This window comes from Hippocampus comes, unplaced genomic scaffold (genome assembly GCF_001891065.2).
Source record: "Hippocampus comes isolate QL1 unplaced genomic scaffold, H_comes_QL1_v1.1 scaffold7, whole genome shotgun sequence".
Taxonomy (NCBI): Eukaryota; Metazoa; Chordata; class Actinopteri; order Syngnathiformes; family Syngnathidae; genus Hippocampus; species Hippocampus comes.
In genome coordinates, this window is record NW_017842060.1 from 7,959,968 (window position 1) to 7,984,273 (window position 24,306).

A 24,306-nucleotide genomic window follows, 5' to 3' on the forward strand; every position below is an offset into this window, starting at 1 on the left:
CCAGGCAAAGGGTACTTCTCTCTCCAGGATGGGCTGGTTCTTAAGCACCATTAGGGCACACATAGACGAACAACCATCCGCACTCACACTCACACCTAGGGACAATTTAGAGTGTTCCATTAACCTGCCACGCATGTTTATGGAGTGTGGGAGGAAACCGGAGAACCCGGAGAAAACGCACGCGGGCCCGGGGAGAACATGCAAACTCCACACAGGGAGGCTGGAGCCGCAATCGAACCCTGCACGTCTGCATTGTCAGGTCGATGTGCTAACCACTCGATCACCGGGCCGCCCCACTTGCAAGTCAAAGCAAAATATCTCAAGGCACTAATGTATTAATTAATTCAATTAAAATATATATTACTTGTATTTGATTACTATTTATTCATTATTTCTTGAACAAATGAGTTGACATAATTTTATGTCAACAAAAAATGACCTGGCCCGTTTCTACAATTTAAAAATCTAATTTGCCCCTGCCGCCCTCCACTTCCATTTTGACTTAAATTACTTTGGGTTTTTTTCTCTATTAATGAGCTACATGCTCCATTTAGATAACCAAGAAAATAAATAGAAACCGATGCAAATTAAAACAGTAGCAGGAAATGGCACCGATTATTTTCTGAGTTCAACCTGCTGATCTAATGGACAACAGATAACCCAGTTACGGAGCCCTGAACAGATTGTAATCAACTGGACGACAAATCCAAAATGTTCCTGGTAATTCACAATACAAAACCATTTCTACTCCCATCACATTTTCCATTCATGGCCGCAGTACACAGACGGTAACACAAGTAGCCTGTAACAATAAATGAGCTGTGGAGTGGTCGCCCGTGTGTGCGTGTGTTGTGTTTGATGACAGAGCCCAGCTGGAGCACTATTGACGACACCTTATGAAACATGCTGGAGGACGACCACAATGGAGAATGATTATCACTTAGCCTCTCCTCCCCTGTGTGTGTGTGTGTGTGTGTGTGTGTGTGTGTGTGTGTGTGTGTGTGTGTGTGTGTGTGTGTGCCCGCCCTGCCCCCCATTGCTCTTTATCCTCTCTCACTCAGCACGTGGGGTCAGGGGTCACTCTGTGTACGTTGTCAAGTCTGCCAATCACCCACACAGTGACTGCGAGGCAACTGTTGCCAAGGAAACAGCGATGTGGTCGCTAGGCACCTGGAGCTGTGCTCACAATAGTCATTTTGTTGCTTAGCACACACACACACACACACACACACACACACACACACACACACACACACACACACACACACACACACACACAGACAACCCCAAACAAAAGTGCGCCCACAGCTCTGCCCAATCAACAAGTTTACACCGCACCAGAGTGGAATTTCTCATTAAAATCCTTAATTGCATTCTGCTGTGACGAAATGTGTGCCGTGCTCACGCAGTGGTTAAAACTCATGCAACATTAAGTGATATGAGTGCCATTTATTACGGGCACAGATGCTAATATATTGCTGAATGCGCAGCGAAAAACGCCCGCTCGTTTATATCTCTGAGCAACAATGCTAATGGAGCTCAGATGTCTTCTTCCAATTGGGTGGCGGGCTCCTGATTACTCAGCACGCCGGGCGACCCGCACCTCGACTTGATCAATAAAAGACATAAACATCCATCACTCCAGCTAAAAATAGTAACAGCGACGCAAAATCGATGCTTTATTTCCCTATTGGCATGTGGAGCGCTTGGATTTTGCCAGTGTGTGGGGGATCGGAGTAGAGAGGGACAAATGCGCCCTTTACACCCAACCGTTTCCTAAAATGCTTGATTTTAATGAATTTTTATTTCGCTTTGATTTGGGTTTTTTTTTAAATTTGTTGTTTCAATCAATTTTTTGAGTGGGTTTGATTTTTAATTATTCTTCAAGTTCAGTTTGTATTACTTTTAGGTTCAACATTGAGGTGGTGGTCTTTTCAAATGAAGACTCTTGGACGATTTTTTTTCTGTGATTCCCTGCGAAAGCGCTGGAAACTAGCGTTTATCGCAACACTCTCTCATCCTCGTCCAGGTAGCCAGTTCAAAACATTGCTCTTGTAGTCACAGATTCAACTTCTGCGCCAACCGCCAACAGTGCAACAAATTCCCAAGCCGTGAAAGATAGATTTCGATGCAATGGTGGAAAAAAAAAAACATTCAAATAAACCGCTCTGTGAAACGGAACCTGCTGTAATAAATAGCAATTTCTTACCAGAAGGTAAACAAAATCATTTGCCCATGAGAGCCCTCAGGAATAAGAACAATAACCCTTTAAAGGGACCCTTCTATTGGCTGAGCACTGGCACTTATATAGTAGTCCTGCATTAAAAAAAAAAAAACGATCATTGGACGAAAAATTTTCCAGAGATTTAATAACGCCCATTGTGAACCTAATGCGTTCAACGTGAGCCGATTGCTGTTGTGTCCTTGGTTGCATGTTATTTTCACATGAATATTGGAAGCATTATGCAAAACAAATGGGATGGACTGACACACATCGCACAGCATAGGGGGTACACCCTCGGGCACAACTGTCTCGATTTTCGACACTTAAGCGTCCTTGGGTGTCTTCACAGCCTCAATATAAATCTCAGTTATTATTATTCCTAAAGAATAACAGACGCTTATAAATGAGTGCGAGGAGAAGCTTATCGTTGCGATATTGTCACCTTTTTAATGTTTGTATCCAAATTGGGTCTCGAGAATGCCCGCTAGGATCATGATCAGGCTTCTGCAGTGCTTGCTGATGAGCTCATCATTTGAATCTAAATCTAAAACATGCAGGATAGGGGTTCTCGAGGACCGCAGTTGGTGACCCCTGGTTTAGGGTTAAATGAAAGATGTCAAAGCAGCACTTTGCCTCTTTTGATTTGAGCCACCGAAATGGGGAATGGAAAGTTTTAAATGAGAACGACACCTGGGGAATTGAAATGTTAGTCCCGGTTCAAATCAGTTCTCAAGATTCAATGCCAAATAATATGAATTCCACACCACCCAAAATTATTTTCTCATTGGATTTCTACCATTCAGGCAGGTCACCCTTTTTGGTTTCAAAATGGCAAATTTTGCCAAAAGGTGAGTGAATTTCATGCCTTCTCATTGCATTATATAGCCTCTAGAACAGTGATTCTTAACCTTTTTAGAGGCACCGAACCCTTCATGAGTGAAATATATATATTTTTTTTTACAAATTCAGGATATTAAAAAAAACACATTTATTAAAAACAGAAAAAAGTAAATACAATTTCAAGAGACAAGTATACTTTTTAAAAAAAATTGTACTACGTACTACCACGACAGTCACACGACTACTAAGCGAACTGAATTTCCCACAGCACTGATTGGACAAGCAATGTCGTGTGATCATCTGCAGCCAGTGATGGCCAAGCGCGCGTGGCATAACTAATTAACATGTTGAGTCGCGTGTGTCTTAACCTCCGTGGCAGAGGCTCCGTCGAACCCCTGAAAACCATGTCTTGAAATTGTATTTACTTTTATTCATTTTTTTAAGAAATGTCTTGAATTTATAAAAAGCGACATTTTAGTTTTTCTCTAATGAAGGGTTCGGTGAATGTGCATATGAACTAGTTGGGTTCGGTACCTCGAACAAGGTTAAGAACCACTGCTCTAGCACATTCGTACCTTATTGAATCAAAACACCACTTAATCAAACTGAATCGACTCCACTTTAAAAAGAACCGTCCTTGAAACGTATCGCACATCATATGTATCAAATTGTCTTTTATTGGAGAACTGCACACACACCCCTTACAGATACACACATCATAAACATGATCCATATTCAAATTTGGAGGGAAAAAGGATAAAAGCAGCCATTAGTTTCAGTTGTTGTTTTTTTAACAATACATTTATTATTATAATTTTTATGGAAATGCACTATATCTTGCCCAGCTGACCTCGGGAGAGAGGCCACTGCACTGGTCACCTGTCAATCGCAGGGCGCTTGTCATCATTCACCTCAATGTGCAATTCAGATTGTGGAATGACTCGAACATGCATGTTCTTAGACCGTGGGAGAAAGAACGTGTGCGATTCCAACCCCAATCCTCACCGCTGCGAAGCAAGTATGTTCATTGCTAATCACTGTGCTGCCCAATATTGTCAGCCATGAACTGACATTGAATTTCCCATCGGATCTTCAATCGTGCAGGTTTTCCCAACGAAGAGGTCGCCGTCCGTAGTTTCTGTCTCGGGCCACACACATGCGCGCAATCACATTTTGTCAACAGTGGATTCTTGCAGGCATTAAAAAAATCTACACAGCTAAAGTAAAGCCAAAAACAAATAAAAACTAGAGAAAAAAAAATCTATGTGTTTAAAAAAATTTATTTTTTGCTCCTCCTCCTCCGAGGCTACTGATTGGCCGATTCACAAGCGTCTATCCAATCACTGTACACGTCTACTGGCTCTGACAGATCTGGAGAGAGAAGGGTCAAGGAGAAAGACTCGGTTGCATGATATTATTTGCATTCGAAATTCACTTTGGAACTCAATAGGTAAAAAGTGACAGTGGCGCTCAATTTCAGACAAGATTTATTCATAATTTGAAGACACGTATTTTTTTTAATGAGAAAAAAAAAGTAATATTACAAAAAACAAGTATTGGGTCGTGGTAGAATCAATAGAGTCGTAATTTATGAGGCAGTCTTAATATTATTTGAGAAAGGTGAGTTCATCAGAATGAAGTTGTCACGTAACTTATGAATGTTTTCATTTTAGAAAATTTGCAATTTTTATGTGAATAGTTGCAAAGCAAAAAGACAATTGTCTTAACTTTTTAGGAAAATAAGAAAATAAAAACTTTAAGTCGTATAATAATAAAACATCCTGAAAAAAAAGTTCAAATGAAGTTGTAATATTGGAAAGATAAAATGGCCACATTACTTGAAAGACGTCGAAGGTTTGTTGGAAAAAAAGGCACAGGGTGCCTTGAATAGCTGATGTGAGAGCTTTTACTTCAAGTGTTACATTTATCACTTTCAAATATGATGACTTCATTCATCCAACTTTAATTTCTAAAATGCTAATTTATTACCCATACATTTACAACTTTATACGGGTAAAACTGCAATGCTTCTTCTTGCAATATTATATCTTACTTGTTGTCGCTCTCAACTGATGTCATTCTGTTGTCATGTAAACACTTAATAACGTGTGTCTTTGTTGACATCGTGAACAAAAATTTCACACCTGAAGGACTTTCTCCGGTTTTCTGTCAGCTGCTACACTTCACATCCCTTCCTGACGCTGACCACGCCAAAGCGTCAATAACCTCCGACGCTACATCGGCTGTCTGAGCACGTAGGAGGGAGGCGCCGAATGCTCAATTAGGAGCGGTACAAAGACCAAAAAGCACAGGGAGTTATGATGTGCTAATAAATCAGCGGTTAAACACCGGGGCCAGAAGATCACGCTGAAAGCTTCCAGTAAATGGATGATGTCGTAAACCTAATGGAAGTGTCCCAAGCTTATTGTTAAAAAAACATAACAGGACAATCTAAGCATGCGTATTCTTATGGACCACAGTGCAACACAAACAATTAACAGTCACATGTCACACTGTCTTTGATTATGCAATATTAATGGTTGAACAAACATGCAATTTTTTTTGAGGGGGCGGGGGCACTGCAGAAAAGTGACGATTTTGGAGGTGCAAGAGATTCCGCCGCGGACTGCACACAGAAAAAGCAGGAATGAAGACTCAAACCCAGAACCTCAGAACTGTGTGGCTGACGTGAAAAACAGCAGGGAGACAAATGCATTGCATGGAGAAGGATACAAGTAATAGGCGTCTGGAACTCCTCCAAACAGACCGTACAAGATATTATCCCAGTATTTCTGGTTCTCTCCCTGTCGTGGGGGTAAAGAGTCGTTAGCAACAAGTCTATAAAAAGGAGCGATAGCCTTGAAAAAAAGCGAAGACTTACATTTTGACGTCACATGACTTCTCGTGGTTGCAGAAGGGGCAGGTGAATTGAGTGTCTAGATCCCCGGTCATCTTCTTCTTAGGAGGGGGTTTTCGTTTGGACTTGCGGCGACCCATCGTTCGAAAATGTTCTGTCGCTGTTTTATAGCACAGGGGATAAATCAAAAACAATGAGGGACGAGAACAGAACACTGCGATTACACTATCGATGCCCCAAACTTTCTGGTAAGTTAGCAATTGAACATTGGCATGTTTGTTTTTAACTCCCAATGCAACAATAACGTCCAGTAAGGTACACCATTTACGATTGCGCACTAATCGTCAATTAGGAGTCAAGAGAATCAAAATAACCTAAGGAGCTTACAGTTAGCTCTTGTTTACCTTTGCTCGGAAAGAGGAAAGACACGTTGCAAGGATATTTACTTCCGCAAGACTCGGCATGGCAGCATTCATGATGAAATGATTGGATGAACTCGAGTCACTTTACGGCCATTCATTGGCTCGTACGTACGTCTGTCATGTGGATTAGCACTGACGTAAACGGATTGACTTGCCCGCGTGATGACGTCAGAAGCTACAGGTTTGCCTAACTCCACTTTAGCTCAACGCAGACGATTTATCGACTGAATTTACGTGTTCAAGAATAAATATAACTTTTATATTACTGTCCCTCAAGTCACGAACTAAGGTGAGCCGAAGTTGACACGATATCTAGCTAAAGTAGGTTAGCAATCTCTAAAGGTTGTCTGTTTTTTTAGGACTTCTCAGAAGTAATCGTTTCACTCACTTACGAAGTCTCTCAAACGTGACCAAAGGTTCTAAACTGACAAAAACATATATTTACTCTCAATTAAGACATAGTGTTACATTGGGAGGAAACAACCATCTTATTACTTTAAGTAAACTTCTCTCAAACTCCCGAAATAATAAATCATTTTACATATGAGAGAGACAGAGGAGTTTACACGTTCTGCCCGTGTTTGTATTGGTTTTGTCTAGGTACGGCACATGTGTCAAACTCAAGGCCCGGGGGCCACATCTGGCCCGCCACATCATTTGAGGTGGCCCGCGAAAGCAGATCATGTGTGTCAACTTCCATGATCTTTTCTATATTCTGTACAGAAATGTCAAATTGTCATGTGTACTAAATAACGTTGAGATTTTGCAATAATTTTCTGACACTGTTTACACTCACTTGAACAATAAGTGAACAAATAATAAACAAATAGTTGACTGATTTCAAAACTAGTAATCCATCAATTTGTTTTGGACAATAATACTATGTGATGATTCGACAAAAATTAATTTGACACCCCGGGGGTACAGCAATTTCCTTCCAACTTTGAAAAAAAAAAAATGCATCGTGCTCCAGACTGCTTTGAACTGCATACAGGAACTTTTTTCAGAAAGCTACGGTTGGGCACACTGTAGTGCGTACTGGTCACATTCGATTTTTAAAATGGACAGCTGGGCCAGGTCAGGCGTAGAAAAAAAAGTAGTGTGTTTCCGGTAACCTGACCGACCGAGAATTTCTACGTCAAAAAAAAACTTTACGGTCCGCATTTTTTTCAAACAACCCTCTACATTTTTGTGTAGAGAGTTTACATCGGTGCAAACTCTCGCGATATTCACGTTGAGCGGGTGCGTCGTTTGCCCTGTCGTCTGTCAACAACATTGAAACATGGCGGCGGCCGCGATCCCCGGCGACAGGGTAAACTGCGTTTTTTGTGTTAGAGTCGCGTGCTCGCACCGTAATGTTAAGAAAATAGCATCCATTGATGTATCGAAAAAATAAAGCGAACGATTTGATGAACACCATGGGCCGAGTAAAAACCGAGGGCGGAGGAGGACGGCAGAGGAGGACAGCGGAGGAGGACGGCGGAGGCGGCGGCACGCCCCGGCCCCCCGAGTCCGGAGTCGGGAGAAAACTAAATCGGCCGGCGGCGCCGGCCGCCGAGCGGTGGGTTCAATGTCTTCTTGTTTTATGTTTCATGGTAATTTTGTTTAAAATTTTAATGGAAAAAAAAAAAGATTTAAAAAAAAAAAACTTTGTCCGACCTACCGACCCTATGCTGAAATTTCATGTTACCGGAAACACACTATCTTTTTTGTTTGGCCTCATTCATAGAGGAGGTAAAAACTGTTTATGTAAAAAAGTTACTTGTCCTATCAGTTTGCACATTCGGTATTCTAGTCAACGCAATAACACACTGTTGATTCATTCAAAAGTACAGTCATGTGAGCAACCGCTGTGTTGTCACAGCAGGGATGTCAGTGATGTGGACAGTGAAGGTGGTGGGCCTGGGAGTCGTGGCCTTTTCCCTCAGTGTGGAACTGCTGTGGCGGCTCCTGCGGCGCCTCAAGCCGCCTAAAACCCTGAATGAGGTCCTCTTCTTTCCCTCGGAGGTGGCCTGCATGGAGCACATCTTCTCTCCTGCTTCACCCAAGTGAGCGACTCTTTGTGTTGAACATAATGAAGCTGCTGTGATGCACGGCAAAACAGTGCGAGAGGGAGCTTTGTGTTCAACAGTCCTTTTGTGTTTTAATAAACACGTTTGCTTTTCAGTCTTTTCAGCTGGCATGACGTCCTTGAGGAGAAGAAGTGACGATAGGCGAATGGTAGAAAGAAATATATCATCAACGGAGTCTTGCAATTGTTTGGACTGCTCTGCGTGACAGCAACTTACATGGATATAACCTTGATTGTTTTGCTATTAACACTGCAATGTCACAGCTTTTGTGCAGAGTTACCTACAGCAGGGGTGGGAAACCTAAAGCCCCTGGGCCTTATACTTTATGCATTGCAAAAGAATTTGATCTGCCATCATGCAAATGAACAACAACAACAAAAAAGCTCAAAGCTAAAATCACAAGGAAATGAAGCTCATGCATTGTAGATATGATACGGTAACGAGGAACTGAAAACCATGACAATCAAATCAAAGCTCATTTAGAAAAAAATGACAACAACATGAGAATACAATAAAATAAATAGAAACTGAAGACCATGTAGATTAAAATAACAACAGTTGCTATTTTTTTGTGTGCTTTCAGCTCCTGTTGCTGCCCATTGCCTCATGGTGTAGAGACGTCCTTCACCCGTCTTCTCCGCTTCATCCTGTCAGCGTCCTCCTCTCTGGACTTGTGTTTGTTTTCTTTTTCCAACATGGACCTATGCAGGGCTGTTCTGTACCTGTACAGAAGGAAGATCACCGTTCGAGTCCTGGTGGACAAAGAATACTCTGTCATCACTGGCTCCCAGGTTGGAGCCCTGCGCAAGGCGGGTAAGTGAATCCAGTGTGGTAGCATGTGAATAATGTCTACGAAATCACTTGGGGATACGATAGAAGCTTGCGGTAAAAATGTACGAGGTCCATTCAACTGAATGGAAGCGAGCCTCGCCTTTCATAATACCCACACTTTTGTCATCATTATCTCCCATGTAGTATTTTTGCAACCTGTATGCTCCTTGACTGACATCTTTTTGTGGGTTAAAAAAAGCGAGACTATGCACACATTATGGTGTGAGTGCTGGTGAGTGGCCAACTGTAATTTTCGAGTTCAGAAGCATCGTGCCCTGTGCGGCGGGCCGTCGCACTTAAGTACTGTACTGTGTCATGCCACACATGCATGGAGGTATGAAACGACACACATGCAGACAAACAGAACAAACACTTCACTTGTAGCATGGACAGTAATTATTTATTGTTAAAGCACAGTTGCAGTACGAGGTTGAATTTACTTCTTTTTTATTTATTGCCGCTAATGTTGTTCTTGACTGCCATTAAGTTCTAATTGTAACGCTGTACTTCCCACATTCTTTTGGATTGATAGTTTGCTTTTTCTCAAAAAAACCAAACAAAAAAAAGCTTGGTTTTTCAATGAATGCATCGTAATATCGTTATCGGATCAGCGTCGGAATATCTGGCATGAATATCGGGATATGACGTTTTTATCCATAGCTCCCAGCTCCAGTTGCTGGCTTAAAATTGATGATTTTGGGGGCCAGTCAAGTTGAAAGGTTCCAGTTTTTAAATAGATGCTTGTGGAGGCTCTCAGTCGTACAGGAAAGTTCCATCGTAGAAAGGGTTCTGTCAGTCGTCATCTGTACCTGTGGGTAAAAAACAAAAACAAAAACCAAAAAACAAAAAAGGACGTTTCGCTTCTCTCACAGAAGCTTCGTCAGCGGTAGACAACCCTGAAGTCTCCGTGAAGACTCCGGGAAGTTGCTCTGCGCTAAAAGGCTGAGCGTGGCCTGTTTGAGGACTGGGTGGGGATGGTTAGTCACGCCCCTATGGTGAAGAGGCCCATTGGTTTCTAAACTCCCTATCATTGGGTCTTGATTAGGCCTATTGTTTGGGCTAAGGCTGAATAGCTACTTTTGTCTACCGCTGACGAAGCTTCTGTGAGAGAAGCGAAACGTCCTTTTTTGTTTTTTTTTGTTTTTTTTTTTGTTTTTTACCCACAGGTACAGATGACGACTGACAGAACCCTTTCTACGAGTTTTTAAATAGATAAAAAGACATCAAGCTCACTCAGGGGTGATTTTGTAGAGCAACCGGCAGAGTCGACCGGAAATGACTCGGGTCATTCTCAATGGAAGGTGCTTGCTCCGTTCTTCGACTAGCGGCATCAATGCCAAGAAGTCTCTCCTGGGTAGTTGTTCTGGGGCGAATGGCGGGATGACAGCAGCTGTCTGACCTAATGGACTCTCACACCGTGAAAGGCTTTGTGTGTTCTGTCTCCCGCTCGCTATCTTTCTTTCTCTTTCAGCCTTCCACATTTGCTGAATTGCCACTGCTTTGTATTGTTAAGTAAGGATTAAGTAAGTAAGAAATTGGCAACGTGGACGGCAGATTTCATTAGGCCAAGTGTTTGTGTGTGTGTGTGTGTGTGTGTGTGTGTGTGTGTGTGTGTGTGTGTGTGTGTGTGTGTGTGTGTGCGTGCGTGCGTGCGTGCGTGCGTGCGTGCGTGCGTGTGTGTGGTGAGGATGTTGAGCACTTCAGTCCAGCCGTTGTGTCTTGTCTTTGTCCTGCATGGTGCTTTCATGCTTAAGTAGCTGACTCAGTGGCACGAGCACATGCGCTGCTAAACATCAATCCATTTCTGTTCTTCTAGTAACCTTTAAAAAAAACAGCCTATCTTTCATTCTGTCCACGATTATTTGGCAAACTAAGGTAAAAATATGAAAAATAGACTGGTTATTTTTGTCGTTTGATTTTCATCTCACACAAAAACTTGAAAAAAAATAACAGCTTTTTTTTAATTCAATTTTAGGCTCCTATCAGAAATATAAATGGGAAAACAAGCCACTTTACTGAATTTGATGTAAATATGTATTAATATGTAATAATAATATTGGTCAGGTTTGCGTGACCCGGAAGTTTGGTACTTAAGGTACGTTAGCTCGTTAGCTGGCGAATGAAAACAAATACGAGAAATGATGAGCTGGTGTCCATATCCAGTTGACCCTCGCTATTTGCTGGCGGGATAGGGACCAGGCTAGTCTTACGAATAGCAAACGTCTATGTATAATTGACACCGATTGCGGCCTGGTGATCCAGTGGTTAGCGCGTCGACCTCACTGTATGTATAATTGACACCGATTGAAATACTTCAGGGCGGCCTGGTGATCCAGTGGTTAGCGCGTCGACCTCACGGTGCAGAGATCATGGATTCGATTCCGGCTCCGGCCTCCCTGTGTGGAATTTGCATGTTCTCCCCGGGCCTGCGTGGGTTTTTTCCAGGTACTCCGGTCTCCTCCCACATTCCAAAAACATGCATGGCAGGCTGATTGAACACTCAAAATTGTCCCTAGGTGTGAGTGTGAGCGCGGATGGTTGTTCGTCTGTGTGTCCCCTGCGATGGCTGGCAACTGGTTCAGGGTGTCCCCCGCCTACTGCCCGAAGACAGCTGGGATAGGCTCCAGCACCCCCTGCAACCCTTGTGAGGATAAGCGGATCGGAAAATGGATGGATGAAATACTACACTTTTGTGGAGGTTTTGTGACGGGACAAGCGAGAGTGAATATTTAAAGGGCCTTTTCGGGGTCAAGTAGCAGCTTGTTGAGAGAAGAGCCCACTGCAGTTTCCAGTGTTATCTTAAATTTTGGATCAATCGCTCAGAGAGTAATTCATCATTTGGGCGGAGGGGAGGACCGGTGGTAATCAACAAGATACCCCAGAAACATTCATGAACACACATCTACACAGAAAAAGCTGTCATTCAGGCGGGCCATGTGTAATAGTCACTTGCAAATACACACCGCATTGAATGCAATATAATCACAATAACACGACATAAATCCCTTGCATGAGCACGGTCGCCTTTGACTGAATCGGCCTGATCTGAGCGGAGCTGCTCTTGGCCTTCATCCAGCATAATAAATAGTTGCATTTCAGCCTCTCTTAGGCCAGACAAGCAAGTCGGCCACATGCACGTCCGTCTCGCAACACAGCCAGACTCGGTGGAGACTCCCCCGCGAGCCAGCATTTCACCTGATTGCTTTTCCCGCAATGCGCTCTTGTGGTGATATTTTTTCTTTTTGTGAGGCCACAGGTTCTGTTTTACATTTTCATGGCGATGTTGAGCACTGTACGACATATGTAATCCCTAACTGGACAAGATTACAGTATCTCCCTTTCTAATTGATGATGTAGTGACTAAAACCTGATGTTAATTTCCCACTTCAAATGTTGCATGATCAAAAACAGATCAGTTTTCATTCTCACCCCAAGTGTAAAATATCAAGTTTATTCAGATGGCCCTCAAGCTGTACCTTTATACTCCTGGGTGTGGAGTCTCAGCCAAATGAGTTCTGTATGTAGGATCGATATCACCATTTCACTTTCTTTTTCCAACTTTGTTCTCCCCGATTGTTTCCAGAGCAGACCAGTTCATCCATAATACATTGAAATTCTGTCATTCCTCACTCTCCTCCTCCTCCACAGGGATCTGCGTGCGCAACGTGGGCCGCTATGTGCACATGCATCACAAGTTCGCCCTGGTGGACGGCCGACGCCTCATCACAGGCTCCCTCAACTGGACGCTGGCGGCGGTGCAGTGCAACTCTGAGAACGTCCTGGTCACCGAAGAGCCTCGTCTGGTCCAACCCTTCGTCGGAGAGTTCTGTAGGTTATGGGCGGCCAATGATCCCTCTCAGAATGGACCTTTTAGTGACCAAAATGTGGCCCACAACTGATTAGTACTGTGTGATATTCGGAGGGAGGGGGGGTGTTTAAGTTTTAAGTTTTGAAAGACTTATGTTCAATGCCTTTTCCGAGTTTTAAAGTAGTTAAATAGCACACTTGCCTCGGTGTGAATGCTGAAAGACAAGCATTTCTAAACATTTTAATTTTTCCTCCATATTATTCATCTTAAACTATATTTCACAGTTTTTTTCCAGCCAACAGCACACAAGATTGACCGAAGACCTATGATGTCACTGCATCGAGTTAGATTGCTCTGATGTCGTCCCTTGATGCTCACAGCCCATATTTACGTGGTACTGTATATATAATCTCCTATGATATGCAGTGATGTCAAAACAACTTTAGACACGCAACAAAATGAAACTTTGGCTTTACCTAATATTGTTCCATCACGCAGTTTTCTACAATTATATTTTATTTTATATTATTTTTTAAAGTATATGTAAAGTGACATTAACCCAATAAAATGCTGTCCTCCCCCCTATTTTTTCATGTTATGTAAAGTTAGATCAACCTTATAATTTGTGATTACATTTTAAAAAGACACTTATGCGGATGACGACACAAATTCAGTAAAGTCAAAGCGTCACTTTTGGAGGGCTAAAAAATAGTTACCTTGCGTCAGGATATTTCATTATTAGGAGAATAATATTTTCTGCCCCTCAGTCCTCCTCAACTTGAGGCGAAGCGGTAGGAAAAAAAATGGATGGATTGACCCTCACTCTTTTTTGGCTTTGACAAAATAGCATCAGTGTGCAAAAATATATTGTTTTAGGCACCACATCTTGGTGGAGCATAGTCACCAATTAATTTTTCTTGAGCATTTTAGCTCAGTGGCAGTTAACAGTAATTTTTGTGGATTCTTCATCACCAAAACTTGGGCTGGCATCGTGTTGTAGCAGCTGCTTTTTGAGAGAATTGTTGTTGAAATAGTTTAGAAATGACTTGTTATTAAGACTGAGTGTTTATGTTTTTTGTGTTTTATGGGCAGTCTCAGTGCCAATTAAATCCAAATTGTTTTTCAGAGCACCAACTACTATGCTCCACAGCTGTCGTTTCTCTCTCTCTCTCTCTCTCTCTCTCTCTCTCTCTCTCTCTCTCTCTCTCACTCCCCCCTCCCATGCTCTTCTAGCTCAATTTAGATTCCCAAGAAGCAGTACCCTACCAAAGTGATATCAGCACTCAACAATACAGTGCATTGAACACGATCTGCTTTGGGAATGCTTCAAATGCCTGCATGACGGCTTGCTCCGGTGTTTTAACATCTTCGCTCGAGTTATGTGTGCTAAATGACAATGTTAGTAATCAGCTGCCACGTTACGTAAGGGACCGATTTAACGAAGCGGGTCATGAGTTGATATGCGCAAAGTGATGCGAAACTCCAGCGCAGTTTACGCCTAAACCGGTTTGCGTGCACCAAGGACACCGCTGCCGGAAACTAATTTTAGTCCAATTTCAAAATAAAGAATTGACAATTTACATAGAGGCACAAACGCTGCAGAGCGGTTTCAAGAGGAATTGATTATCATTATAGACGTTATTCTCAGACCTGAAATTATCACTATTTTATGAGGGGTATAAGATGTAAAGACGTTCGCTGCTTCATTATGTAAATGTGAATCATAATCAAACCGTTTTCCACAATACGTTCCTCAAGAATGAGTAGAATCACCCATTGGAAGTTACTACAAAACACGTGTTTCTGTTGAAACTATTATCACAGTTTTAGGTTTCAAGTTATCACAATAGAACACCGAATGATGTACTCCATCAATCTATTTGTGTTCCATATCACGTTTACCTTAATTGCTAGCTCTCGTTTTCCAACCATTTCTCACAATTTGAGTCGCGGTCTTGACAACTTCGAAAGACAAGACCGGAAGCACTGCGTCTTCACGACCGCGGACTTGACCGCGTAGCACGGTGGAGGTCCCGGCTGTGAGCACATGCACAGATCCGGGAGCGGCTCACACTGATCGCCCACTTGGAGGCAGAGGACGACGTGAGACGGGGGAAGCAAACAAAGCCAAGGTAGCGACGGCGTGCAAAAACAACAAAACAAAAAAAAAAAGTAATGTGTTAAACATCAAACCTGCTCATGTCGCATGTGAATATATCAACTCAAAATGCACGTGTGGATAATTGCATTTATCGTCAAGAAGTGTCATGACCCCATGTGACCCGCAAGCTTGTCACAGGTACACGCTCGCACACGTCACCATCTCATTATCTTTATCATGGGTTGCAAACTCAAGGCCTGCGGGCCGATCCAGCCTGCTACATCATTGTGGCCCCTGAAAACGTTATTTCCTTGACTTTTGTTCAAAACTAGCCATTAAAATGCGAATAACCCTCAGGGAACATATTGTAATTCGTTAAGGGCCAAGAAGTGGACCTGCCGTACCCTGTAGCCACACACCTAGTCTGTAAACAAAGACAGTGCATCTCAGATTTTGGCTTTAAAAAGCTAACGCCGTACAAACACTACATTTAACACTTAAACAGGGCTCTTCCGTTAGAGCCAAAGCAAAAAAAAAAAAAAGCTCTAATGAGTAAATTTCATGAGTTAATTAATCAATTCCACAATTTGTTCTGTTGAAATGCTAAAACTTACTGTTGCGTTTGTCTGCATCTATCCTAAAAGAAAGATAGAGCTGTCATTACTTAAAAAAAATGCATAGTAGGCTGATTGAACACTCTAAATTGTCCCTAGATGTGAGTGTGAGCGCAGATGTTTTTTTTTTTGTCTCTGTGTGCCCTGCAATTGGCTGGCAACCGGTTCAGGGTGTCCCCCACCTACTGCTCGAAGATGGATGGGATAGGCTCCAGCACCCCCCGCGACCATTGTGAGGATAAAGTGGTTCAGAAAATGGATGGATGGATTTTCTGACTTTACCCACCACCTAAAGCAAATTGGATCTTAAACCAAGTAACACACTGCATCGTGATGTTACGGTGATACATTTATGTGGTTTCACCATTGTAACCAGGGCCCCTGAGGGCAACCATAACCACGACATGACACGTGATGATAAAATGTTTGACACCCCTGATCTAAATCCTCTACATTTTCTCTTTCAACCCACCACTTTGTTCAACTCAATGATGTGTCGCAACATGTGTTTGGTTTGTGTGTGCTGCTGAGCCAGACCTTCTTTATGTTGGTGTGAGCAGTAATGCTGACCAGGTCCCCAGAGAGCGAAAGAGAGAGAGAGGAAAGTGGGTGGACGTGAGAACGAATGCCCGCTTCAGCATCCTGATGATGCTGGGAGATGGTGAATGGCTGAAGATGAACGAGTGGGTGATGATGGATGCGATGCGATGCGCAGGGCTCAGCATCGACCGGCGCCATCAGTTTGGAGGCTGCGTTGAGAAATGACCAACAGGAGTCTCGGGTGACGGAAATAGAGGGATGGAGGGAGTGAGGGGTGGGCGGGGCATGGGCCAGATCGTGATTCATGGCCGTGCTGTGACAAGCCAAGATGGAATGTTTTCAAAGAAACACTTCCATTTACCATTTACTCAGCTATTACCCAGGGGATGGATTTCTGACGGCTGAGCGTTAACTTGAATTGCCGAGCAGCTGAGATCCTTTACGGTGACATCACGGGCTTTTTCACACTCCCTCGGCTGGGCTCACAGTTCCCAAGCACAAGGAGACGCGAATCAAATGTCATAATTGCTCTGGTTAAGTCATTCTTTCCGGTAGACAATTTATCAGTTGGAGGAATTTGTCCATTCATTTTATTTATATAGAGTCGAAGTTGAGATATTGGTGTTATTGATATGGAGGAATTTAAACACCACCACAGTATTAAATATATGTTTTACAGATATCTTTTACTTAAATGTTTTGGTGTTATTCGTTAGGTTTACGCTAAATTAAAAGCAAATGAACCGTGAGTTAATAAGACTACTTTCCACTTGAGTTCAAAATTTCCTGTTTCACGAAGCAATGATATGTAAACATGTGGACTGCACTTCTTAAGAACTGAAGTTATCTAGACAATTAATAAATGAATAATATACTCCACTACGTTGCGGTGCCAATTTGAATTCACTTTATTGTTCAACCCTATTAAATAATCTACCGATACCTGCAATGTTCAACAGATGCGCCAGAACTGGTCAAGGTAATGGGATTCATGAACAGTCGGTATTGAACCAAACCAGACGTCTCCTTTAAAGCTGACGCCGAAGGGTAATTTAAACTTTCAAGATGACAATGAGCCCAACTCATCCAATGAATTACTTCACCAGAAGAAAAGTAAAAAAAAAAAAAAAAATTGTCATTCCACAGCCAAAACCCAGATCTGAATCAAACTGAATATTAGTTGGGGTAACCTGAAGGGGGCTGCACACTAGAGATGCCCTCATGCTGACGGACTTGCTTGATGTCATCTGTATGTTGATCCTTGATCCTAAAAATTAACCAGAACATCCTTGGCAATCATTTCTTTTTTTTTTTTTTTCAACGCTTTCCAGGTATTAATTATTATGCCTTGTGAGAATGGTGTGGTGATGAGGAAAAGTTATCTTAGCTTTTATGCTCTTATCTTGACACGGATGCCCAGTCCAACTAAATTAAGAAAAATGACCAAATAACATGAGATAAATGAATTTGCCAATTATCTGCCAAGGACGTGATGACCCAGTGCAGCTCTGACTCACACAGGAGGAGTACAAGCAACTGCTTTCCTAGCAAACACAGCTTGTGATAACATGTTTGTACATTACTACGGGCCACGTCGCACATCCTTCAGCTGTATCCTGATGAGCGTTGCTGCTTTGCCTGACGACCGCCTTTCCTCTTCATCTCCCACTTTGACAGATGGCATCAGCCAGAGAGGAGAGAGACGCGGCCGACCAGAACTTCGACTACATGTTCAAGCTGCTGATCATCGGCAACAGCAGCGTAGGGAAGACGTCCTTCCTGTTCCGCTACACGGATGACTCGTTCACGTCCGCCTTTGTCAGCACGGTGGGCATCGACTTTAAAGTCAAGACCATCTACAGGAACGACAAGCGCATCAAGCTGCAGATCTGGGTGAGGCGTAACAACATAGAATGATGTCTATGCCTTGCTACCAAATCCACCTCGTTGGGATTATGTGAGCGTATCATCAAATGGAGCTTTTATTCCGAATTGCAGCAAAATGCTTGATTTCCGATTGCTAACCTCAGAGAAGACCTGTAAATTAGGGAGAAAGAAAAGTTCATTCGCAAAAAAAGGCTTCTAAACCCCAGTAATTCACTTTTGGCTGACAGAGGGGAGTTTGCTCTGTGCGGCCGTCAACAACTAAAGGCTGGCAGACGGTGTTTCTTTGCACATTCCATTTGAATAATTCTGCTCTCAGAAGGTGCTGAGTGTGAAAACACAACGTCCTACCCTGAACTGCAACGAGACAGCTAGGGAGGTCTGTGCAATACAATAAATAATCTATAGAATAAAAGAATGTACAAACATTCCCATACAGAATGAGAAAGTCCTAAAGAAGCACCCAAGGACATTAATACACTTAGACACCAAGGAACTAAACTCTGAGAACTTGTGATTCTCATGATGATAATCCATACCGTCATCTATTTTTTTTATCATGAATGACTTTGGGCGAGGGACACACCCTGGACTGATCGGCATCCAATCACAGGGCACGAACAACCAATTCCGATATTCAAACTTTAGACCTGCGAGGCATGTGGCTCACCACTTTTCCTCTGTACTGCCTTCATGACAATTAAATAATCTGTCACGATGTCTGTTAGTTGTGGGGAATTGATTCAAGCCACCAATGCAAGATGGAATGCACCAATAGCTTGCTGCCACCAGAGGCGCTGTTCTTTCAATAGCTGCATTCACACCCAGCTGCATTCACACGTGCACATTTGTTCCGGCGTAGCGTCGCAAACGAGCATTTGCTCTGGAGCAAATTTTTAAACCACCTCCCTGAGGTGGATCAAATTTGGTCCGGTATAAGCTCTTTAGTGGAGCTACGTCGGAGCAAATGTGCACGTGTGAACGCTCGACTGGCGCTGCTTCGGTGCAGCGTCGGACCAAACGTTGCCGTGTGAACGGGGCTAATGTCAACTCATTTGCTGCAAATTCAGTTTATCTGTCAATGGGTTCCTTTTAAGTTCATCCTGAAATTTCACCCAAAAGCCTAACTGTGTACCTCTAGATTATATAAATTGTAAATGATACTATAATAGTCCTGTTGATGCACTCACTTTTACACATAGTTTCTTAATTATTTCAAAAATAAGTAAAATGTTATTTTTGTGGCCCCGGAAAGCTACACAGGTTGCTAAAATGGCTGCGGGCAGGACACTTAAAGTGTTATTTATGTGTTTATTGTTCTTTACACTTGCTAATCTTTGTGTTAGCACCCCTGGAGCTTTACTGAAATTATGATCTCTATATGAATATTTAAAAGAAAGCCCAAGCACCATACTGTCGACTTCATGCCGCACTACAGCTCCCCAGTGCATAGGAAGACGCACGCTGGCAGTTCACTCTATTGGCAATGAAACGCAATAAAAATACAACATTGCAAAAGACAAAATATGGTACATTTAAGGACATAAAAGCTAAATCAAAACTACACACAGATGCATAATGTTGATTTTACTTAACACCGGTTGTTCTTTCAAAACAACTTTTCCAACATTCGTGCTTCACTTTTGGGACTACTATTAATCTTGCTTAAATCTGAATTATAAGATTCAAGATAACCGTACATGCCATCTCAAAGCAAGATTGCGTGATGCTTCGTAAAGACCTTTTAAAAATTTCAAGTGAAACAATACCGCTGTGAATCTTGACCTTCCCCACCATTAGACTCAACATCTTCACATTTTTTTTTTCCTGTTGCTATCACAAGTTATTATAGTTGGTTTAAATTCGTGGAGCTGCCGCCATCTTGACTTCAGAGGAAACAACAAATGTTATGAGAATACCTGATAGCCATTTTCAGCAGTAAATGTTTACTTTTCCACACAGACCTTAATGTAGCTGTTTGTCACCATTTATTTTATTCTAATATGACATCATGACCCAAATATTCCAACTTTTAACGTTTTTCTCCGAATATTGTTTGTAAGTATTTCAATGTGGCCCATATAGCCATTCATGCTCATCAGAAATTTGAAGAAAATAAAAGAAAGTGGATCAAAAGGTGTCGTTTTGAAAAAAAATTGGAACAAATGAAGCCAATATGTGGCGCAGAGTTCGTCTTGTTTCTTCGGTGTAGTGGATACAACAAATAACTCCGCAGGGAAAACAGGTTTGACAGATAATAAATCAACAAAATTGTTTGGAAAAAAAAAAAGTATCGCCTCTTAAATGCCAGTGCTGTAAATTGACTTGAGCCAATAAAAGCTGAGGTTAAAAGGTTCTAGCGTGCAGCCCAGAGGCTTGGAGACCATTTTCGTGCCCCCCCGCCCCACAACCCGGATCGGGCCTCCTCCCGGTTGCCATGCATGTGGCATCAAGTCATTTCTCACGCGGCGGCTTTAATGCAAGTTGATGTTTAACATGCTCCCCAGACAGTACACTTCATGAAATATGCATGGCTTTGAGCGGGGTGGGGGGGCCCCACTGTGCTTACGATGCAGCCCGACACCCAACCAGGACAAGACTCGGCTCACTCACAGCACTCCTGCGAGATGAAAGCAATACATCCTCACCCCTCCTCCCTCCATGTTGGAATGTATTCTGCTAGTAAGCACTCTGCGCACATCCGGAGCAATGATCAAATTCTGTTCCAATGGCTTCCGCGGGACCACTGAAACCACTCATTTTTTGTTCCATTCCGCACTGCATCATTAGCATTACTTTTCATAATGGAACCGCATATTAAATTCATCTGTTTAAGTGTGCTACTGTGCCTCCACGTGAAGTGTTATATGATGATTCAAGTTCCCCGGCAGACTACACATAAAGAAGACAAACACTAGACTTTCACAACTTATTGTTGTGCTTTCAAAAAAAAAAGACTGCATCCTGGTACGCTTTGGGTGGTGCAACACCGTCTCCTGTTTGGAAAGATTTCCTTGTCTGCAAAGTCAATCATTCACTTTTCCTTGTGGGGTTCGCGCAAGCTGCCGTGCCCGTTTTTCCCTTTGCCCTCCACCATCCTTGTGGGAATTTCGCTACTTCAGAGAGTTGAAATGTTTGTCGTACAGTACGACACGACTGAAAAGTAAAACGGCAATGATTTCATGTACTTGCTGTCTCGAAATAACAACAATGTAGTATATATCCCTCCATTTCTGTAACACTTGTTCTCGGATTGGTTGCCTTCTTAGCATAGTACCGAATTTCAGCACTATGAAGCAGATGTGACGTCACTCCTCTTTCACCATGCTGCCCAGTGCCCAATATACTGTATATGAGTACTGTAAAAGAACAGCTCCAATCCTTTCCATGAGGAAAATAGCATAGTGTTTACTTTGGTGGTGGTCCGTCACATTGATAGACCAGCCCTAGGGCTTTCCATGAGGAAAATAGCATAGTGTTTATTTGGTGGTGGTCCGTCACATTGATAGACCAGCCCTGACACCTTTCCCCGTTGTGCCAGTATAAATTTCACTTCTCAACGACAGCCACGTTTCCCTGGAGCAAATAAATACATAAATGACTTACGACTAACTTTGAAGTCCTCAGATGCCCCACACTTCTCCATCGATTTTGTTATTCATTACAAGTTTGTGGCTACCTCCTAAGTGCATTCTCGGCGTTGGTGCCATGTCATGATGCAATATGAATACAGTATTGGAAAATGATTGCTGTTTGAAATTTAGTCTTAGGAGTATTTTCGTAAGGCCCCGCTGCAGACCAAAATGAGGACGAAAGCGACTGAAGTGGACCGTTGCAAAAAAAAATGAGTCTCCGCTGCACATTGACATAAAAACTTTCACTGTTATTGTAAAATACAATCTATATACTATACTGCTGGCAAGCAGTCCAGGGTATACTCTGCCACTCAGACAAAATCAGATGGGATCGGCTCCATCCCTACCCGCGACACTAATGTGGACGAGTCCAATGAAAGTTGAATGGATGCAAGTGACACGCTCTTCTGCTTTTGTGCTTCCAGGACACAGCGGGTCAGGAGCGCTACCGCACCATCACCACAGCTTACTACAGAGGAGCGATGGGTTTCCTCCTCGTATATGACATCACAAGTCAGGACTCCTTTGTGGCGGTACAAGACTGGTAATCAGGCCTTAGTTCAGGTGTTTTTGAAGCCTTTGCTGCACGAACTGAACCATGTATTTTTTTTGTTTACCAGGGGAACGCAAATCAAGACGTACTCGTGGGACAACGCCCAGGTGGTGCTGGTTGGGAATAAGTTGGACTTGGAGGAAGACAGGCAGGTCCCAACCGAAGATGGTCAGAGACTCGCTACAGAGCTCGGTCAGTGCAGGAAAACACGCACACACGCTCTTCACGCCAGACTCACAAATGGTCTGAGGATGTTTACAGCTTAATAACAGTGTCATCGTGTGGCCGACTTATAGTTCCAGAGTTTTTATTTATTTATTTATTTTGGAGGGTGTTTGTCTACCAATTATCTCGCTGTGTGAATATAGAAATTCTAACAATGGTAACAGCTTGTATGCTATAACAGCCTGCATGCAGGTGACCTGTGCGGACTGATCATGTTAATATCGGAGCATCACGTGCCTCATTGGTCAGGCAATATTTGAGAAACTACAATGCTAAGAAGCGAAAAGTTGACATGCTGACGTATAAAACGATGGCAAAAGTGCTTCGGTATGTTGCAGTAAATCCAAATTATATGGTGATGGCCTTGGCGAAGGAGATAAAAATGCTAACAGTGCCATTAGCTAGTATACAAGCATCTACTATGCTAGCAACACTTGGGCACATCTTGTGCCTTAACAGACTTTACTAGATTCCTCTCCGTAAACCTGAAAATAAAAATGTTGCCACTTCTGTTAAGAAAGCACTAGAGCAGACCCCTGTTATGTCTATTAGTTGGGTTCTGTTTCAAAATCCAAATGTGACCGGCTAAAATGCTAACAAGCTATCATTTTGTGTATCCCTTTACTTTCACCCACCCCTCGCAGGCTTTGAGTTCTTCGAGGCCAGCGCCAAAGAATGCATCAACGTGAAGCAGGTTTTTGACAAGCTGGTGGACGTCATCTGCGACAAGATGAACGACGGCGTCAGCAGTGACGCCTCTCCATCGCCCAATCACAAGGAAGCCGGCTTGAAGGACACTCCTCGCGGCATCCAGGGGGGCTGCACATGCTGATGGCCAATACGCTCGCACACACACATTGCTAAGCTTGTCGACTTATTCTTCCTCAATCGGGCCTTATTTAAATGTGACTGTTACACTGAAATACCAAAGAGCTGCTTAGCGGACACGTGCCTTTGACCTTGCCCCTTATTTATCACTTTTGTGTGTGTGGAAGCAGGCACCTGTTGCAGGCAAACATATGGACCAAACCGGAGAGCAGTGAGGATCACAGTACTTGTGTCATGCCGCCACCTTGTGGCTGTGTTAGGAAGTTGCATAACCGTGACGTCAAGGTACAAGGGGAGCTCATTGTTGATGTCATTGTCTTGGAATGTTTTGGGGGGGGTTTCCACTGTAAATGGTCACTGATAAGACAATATTTCTTTTGCCACCTGTTTCTTTTATTTCCGCCTTCAAATTGGGGAATTTAAAGGGTGCTTTACACTATGTCTGCTGTTATGTTTTGGAATAAAATACTTATCATATTTTTAAAAATTTTTTGTTGTACATTGTAGTATTTATTACCAAAATGACCGCGCTTTTGGGATTTCTCCTACCCAAAAAGTAGGTCCAACTTATTCCTTCCTTGTTTTAATAATCCAAGATGGATAGATGACCTTATTTCAGTATATTATGGAGTTGCTTGTGTACTGTATGTGCCGTGTTTATTTTATTGGCCTCCAATTTGAAATGACCCAGTTGACGTGGTCCAGATAAGAAATCTTTAATCGGTAAGTCCATTTTTCTATTTTCATTGCGCATCAGCTGTAAATGCTTGTGGTTGCGTCGTAAATGTTGCCATGCCAAAAGGGACTTTGACCACCAGGAAATGTTGCTTATCTGCCAGGCCAAAAAAGAACAACACAAAAAAAAAAAAAAG

At 42.7% G+C, this 24,306-nt stretch overlaps 3 protein-coding genes across 5 annotated transcripts; 2 read left to right on the plus strand and 1 right to left on the minus strand.

Moving 5' to 3' along the window:
- Nucleotides 1-3,723: 3,723 nt before the first annotated feature.
- On the minus strand, nt 3,724-6,396 carry LOC109511451 (transcription elongation factor 1 homolog). Its single transcript, XM_019862570.1, has 4 exons — nt 6,326-6,396; nt 5,946-6,081; nt 5,798-5,868; nt 3,724-4,435 (listed from the first exon to the last, which is right to left on the minus strand). Exons 2-4 carry the CDS (start codon nt 6,059-6,061, stop codon nt 4,371-4,373), a joined length of 252 nt encoding a protein of 83 aa, XP_019718129.1. The 5' UTR covers nt 6,062-6,081; nt 6,326-6,396; the 3' UTR covers nt 3,724-4,370.
- Nucleotides 6,397-6,504: 108 nt separating this feature from the next.
- Nucleotides 6,505-14,215, plus strand: pld6 (phospholipase D family, member 6). 2 transcript variants are annotated; one of them, XM_019862566.1, is made up of 4 exons: nt 6,505-6,632; nt 8,208-8,391; nt 8,999-9,228; nt 12,895-14,215. In XM_019862566.1, exons 2-4 carry the CDS (start codon nt 8,213-8,215, stop codon nt 13,143-13,145), a joined length of 660 nt encoding a protein of 219 aa, XP_019718125.1. In that variant the 5' UTR covers nt 6,505-6,632; nt 8,208-8,212; the 3' UTR covers nt 13,146-14,215. The 2 variants fall into 2 exon arrangements, with proteins under 2 accessions (XP_019718125.1, XP_019718126.1); XM_019862567.1 differs by having other exon boundaries at nt 8,211-8,391.
- A 745-nt stretch (nt 14,216-14,960) lies between these two features.
- Nucleotides 14,961-24,275, plus strand: rab3da (RAB3D, member RAS oncogene family, a). Of its 2 annotated transcripts, none has more exons than XM_019862568.1 (5): nt 14,961-15,186; nt 17,987-18,202; nt 22,254-22,372; nt 22,449-22,573; nt 23,251-24,275. In XM_019862568.1, the coding sequence occupies exons 2-5, from the start codon at nt 17,987-17,989 to the stop codon at nt 23,436-23,438; spliced, it is 648 nt and encodes a 215-aa protein (XP_019718127.1). In that variant the 5' UTR covers nt 14,961-15,186; the 3' UTR covers nt 23,439-24,275. The 2 variants fall into 2 exon arrangements, with proteins under 2 accessions (XP_019718127.1, XP_019718128.1); XM_019862569.1 differs by lacking the exon at nt 14,961-15,186 and adding an exon at nt 15,206-15,353.
- The last annotated feature ends 31 nt before the right edge of the window (nt 24,276-24,306 follow it).